Source organism: Tauraco erythrolophus, unplaced genomic scaffold (assembly GCF_009769465.1).
Source record: "Tauraco erythrolophus isolate bTauEry1 unplaced genomic scaffold, bTauEry1.pri scaffold_126_arrow_ctg1, whole genome shotgun sequence".
Classification (NCBI taxonomy): Eukaryota; Metazoa; Chordata; class Aves; order Musophagiformes; family Musophagidae; genus Tauraco; species Tauraco erythrolophus.
Window position 1 is genome coordinate 28,668 of NW_028238588.1, and position 4,147 is coordinate 32,814.

At 61.8% G+C, this 4,147-nt stretch overlaps 1 protein-coding gene across 1 annotated transcript; it reads right to left on the minus strand.

Annotated features, from left to right (window-relative positions):
- Nucleotides 1–4,003, minus strand: LOC104382986 (patatin like domain 6, lysophospholipase). The gene is made up of 6 exons (XM_086630527.1): nucleotides 3,743–4,003; nucleotides 3,517–3,669; nucleotides 2,570–2,686; nucleotides 1,556–1,652; nucleotides 1,368–1,477; nucleotides 1–66 (listed from the first exon to the last, which is right to left on the minus strand). Exons 1-6 carry the CDS (start codon nucleotides 3,872–3,874, stop codon nucleotides 1–3), a joined length of 675 nt encoding a protein of 224 aa, XP_086486653.1. The 5' UTR covers nucleotides 3,875–4,003.
- Nucleotides 4,004–4,147: the final 144 nt, after the last annotated feature.

The window sequence follows — 4,147 nt, forward strand, 5'->3', positions numbered from 1 at the left end:
TCAGGTTTGGGGGGCGGGGGGGTCCCGCGCCGGGCCGGGCCGGTGCCGCAGGGTCTTCTCCTCCTCCTGGGGACAGAGGGGACGCGGTGGGGACACCGGGGGGGGGGACACCGGGGGGGGACCCGCGGGCTCCAGGCTGGCCCCAGGGGTCTCCACAACCAGGGGCACCCCACCCATCCCAGGAGCACCCCATTTTGGAGGGTCTCTGTGACCACACACAGGGTCAGGGCACCCTTCGGACCCCCCAACCCAGAAGCACCCTCTTTTGGAGGGTGTCCATGACCATACACAGGGTCAGGGCACCCTTGGGACCCCCCAACCCAGGAGCACCCCATTTTGGAGGGTCTCCATGACCATACACAGGACTAGAGCACCCTTGGGATACCCCAAACCCATGAGCACCCCATTTTGGAGGGTCTCCATGACCACACATGGGGTCAGGGCACCCTTGGGACCCCCCAACCCAGAAGCACCCCATTTTGGAGGGTCTCCATGACCACACATGGGGTCAGGGCACCCTTGGGACCCCCTAAACCCAGGAGCACCCCATTTTGGAGGGTCTCCATGACCACACACAGGGTCAGGGCACCCTTGGGACCCCCCAATCCAGGAGCACCCCATTTTGGAGGGTCTCCATGACCATACACAGGGTCAGGGCACCCTTGGGACCCCCCAGCCCAGAAGCACCCCATTTTGGAGGGTCTCCATGACCACACATGGGGTCAGGGCACCCTTGGGACCCCCCAGCCCAGAAGCACCCCATTTTGGAGGGTCTCCATGACCACACATGGGGTCAGGGCACCCTTGGGACCCCCTAAACCCAGGAGCACCCCATTTTGGAGGGTCTCCATGACCACACACAGGGTCAGGGCACCCTTGGGACCCCCCAACCCAGGAGCACCCCATTTTGGAGGGTCTCCATGACCACACACAGGGTCAGGGCACCCTTGGGACCCCCCAATCCAGGAGCACCCCATTTTGGAGGGTCTCCATGACCACACACAGGGTCAGGGCACCCTTCGGACCCCCCAGCCCAGAAGCACCCCATTTTGGAGGGTCTCCATGACCATACACAGGGTCAGGGCACCCTTGGGACCCCCCAACCCAGGAGCATCCCATTTTGGAGGGTCTCCATGACCACACACAGGGTCAGGGCACCCTTGGGACCCCCCAATCCAGGAGCACCCCATTTTGGAGGGTCTCCATGACCACACACGGGGTCAGGGCACCCTTGGGACCCCCCAGCCCAGAAGCACCCCATTTTGGAGGGTCTCTGTGACCACACACGGGGTCAGGGCACCCTTGGGACCCCCCAACCCAGGAGCACCCCATTTTGGAGGGTCTCCACGCCCAGTGGGGACACTCACAGCCTCCAAGGCACCGGTGCTGGCCCACTCAACGGGGGCGAAAGCGTCTTCTTCACCCCGCGCCGGCTCCGGCCCCTCGTCCTCGTACTCGGTGAGGTAGTCGGACTCCTCTGGTGGGGACGGGGGTGCAGGGTCAGGTCCCAGATCCGGATCCGACCCTGCACCCTGGACACCCCACCGCAGCTCACCGTCGGCGTATCCGTCGGACAAGTAGGGTTTGGCGGGCTCGATGCGGGACACGATCTCTGCCAGGTCGGTGAAGCCGGCACTGGGGCACGTGAGCACCTGCGGCAGGGAAAAAGTTGGGTGGGGGGGTGGTGGCCACCTTGAGAAGCTCCTACCCCCACCATGGGTGACAGGGGTGAGGATGAGGGGAGGAGGAGGAGGGATGTGAGATGGGTGAGGGGGTGGGAGGGCAGGAGGGGGCACGGTGAAGGACAAAAGGAGCTCAGGGTGATGGGAGGTGGACCAAGGGGACAGGAGGGACCACGGAGGGGACAGGAGATGGACCAAGGAGATGGGATGGACCAAGGGGACAGGAGATGGACCAAGGAGGGGGCAGGAGAAGGACCAAAGGGACTGGATGGACCAATGAGGGGACAGGAGAAGGACCAAGGGGTTGGGATAGACTAAGGAGACAGGAGATGGACCAAAGGGACAGGAGAAGGACCAAGGAGGGGACAGGAGAAGGACCAAGGGGACAGGAGGGATCAAGGAGACAGGAGAAGGACTAAAGGGACAGGAGAGGGACCAAGGAGGGGACAGGAGAAGGACCAAGAGAAGATGGACCAAGGAGGGAACAGGAGAAGGACCAAGAGAAGATGGACCAAGGAGGGAACAGGAGAAGGACCAAGGGGATGGGATGGAACAAGGAGAGAGGAGAAGGACCAAAGGGACAGGAGATGGACCAAGGAGGGAACAGAAGATGGATCAGGGAGGGGACACAAGAAGGACCAAGAGGAGATGGACCAAGGAGGGGACAGGAGATGGACCAAGGGGACAGGAGGGACCAAGGAGGGGCCAGAAGACGGACCAAGGAGGGGATAAGGGTGCTCTGGGGGACAGGAGATGCACCAAGGGGACAGAAGGTGGACCAAGAAGACAACAGGAGGATGCCAGTGAGGGACAGAAGATGGACCAAGGGCAGGTGGTCCCCAGGCAGTCACCATCAGCCACGAGCTCCGGCGCCAGCCCCTACTCACGTCCATGCGTTTGCTCTCGTAGAAGTCGGCCGAGCGCCGGTCCTTCACCATCTTCTCAATGATGTCACCCCGGCTCCAGCCGTCAAAGACCACCTTGCCGTGCTGGTACCCCACGTCCTGCGAGGAGAGCAGCACGTCAGTGGCCTGGGAACCCCAAATGATGGCCTGGGGCACCCCAGCTGATGGGTAGGACATGCCAACTGATGGCCCAGGACACCTGATAGATGGCTTGGGCACCCAACTGATGGCCAGGGTGCCCCGAATGATGACTGGGACACTCAACCTGGTCAGGACACCCCAAAAGATGGCCAAGGGTACCCCATTGATGGCTGGGATACCCAACCAATGGCTTGGGCATCCCGACCAATGGCCCAGGCAGCCCAACTGGTGGTCAGGGAGCCCCAGATGATGACCTATCTGGAACAATGACCCAGGCACCCCAAATAATGGCCAAGACATGGCAACTGATGGCCCAAGCACCCTGAATGATGGTTTGGGCACCCCTAGATGATGGTCCAGCCACGTCGTTAATGGCTGGGGCACCTGAATGATGGCTTGAGCACCCAACTGATGGCTGAGACACCCCACCAATGGACAGGACACCCCAACTGATGGATCAGAGCACCCCCAAATAGTGGCTGGGGCACCCAGTCAACTGCTGGTTGACCCTACCTGATGGCCAGGAGACCCCATTAATGGCCTGGACACCCAACCAATGGCAAGGGCACCCCAATCCATATCTGGGGCACCTCATTAGTGGCCAGGGAACCCTGTTAATGGCCAAGATGCTCCAATCAACAGCTAGGACACCCCAACTGCTGGCTGGAGAACCTCAAACCATAGCTTGGAGAACCTCAACCCATGGCTTGGGGCACCCCATTGATGACCAGAGGCACCCTAAGTGATGGTCCAGGCCACCCCACCGGCCTCTCCATCCCCCAACTCACGTAGATCTCGTCGAACTTGCCGAAATCCATGGTCTTGAAGCGGTCGATGGGGGGGCGGATGTACTCGCAGTACGAGCTGGACTTCACCACCTCCAGCTGCCGCACGCACGACACGTAGGCCAGGCGGGACTGGATCTCCGCCATGTCGGGCACCTGCGAGGACGAGGTGCTCACCACCCTGCCCGTAACATCTCACCAGCATCCTCGCGTCCCACCGGGTCTTCACCTTGACTTTTTCAGCCCAGGGGTTGAGACGTTTCCAGAGAAGCCACCAGCCAGACAAGCTGTCCCCGTAGTTGCACAGGTCCGTCTCGTCCTGGCTGCCCACGTCGATGGCGATAACCGTCTTGGCACCCATGTTGCGGGCGATGTCGGCTGCAGGGTGGGAAAGGATGAAGGTGGGTCAGCAGCGTCGTGGTTTCCTCCACTCTGAGCCCGTGGTGAGAAGTGGTGGCAAGAGCGGAGCAGGGAAAGAGGTGGGTGAGGGTTGTCCCCAAGTCTGGGCTGGATGGCAAAGCCATGCTGGGCTTCGTGGTGGGACAAGCAGTGTCCCACGGGTGTCGGAGTTGGGGGTAGGAGCTCAGCAGTGATGCAGCCTGGGGCGACAGGAGGGCACAGGCCAGCGGCAGCA

Coding starts and splice junctions, on each gene's coding strand:
- LOC104382986 (XM_086630527.1), bottom strand. CDS start 3,874: ATGGGTGCCAAGACGGTTATCGCCATCGACGTGGGCAGCCAGGACGAG. Junction 2,687..3,516: donor GCAAGTTCGACGAGATCTAC/GTGAGTTGGGGG, acceptor CTCTCCTCGCAG/GACGTGGGGTACCAGCACGG. Junction 1,478..1,555: donor GTCCGACGGATACGCCGACG/GTGAGCTGCGGT, acceptor CGTCCCCACCAG/AGGAGTCCGACTACCTCACC.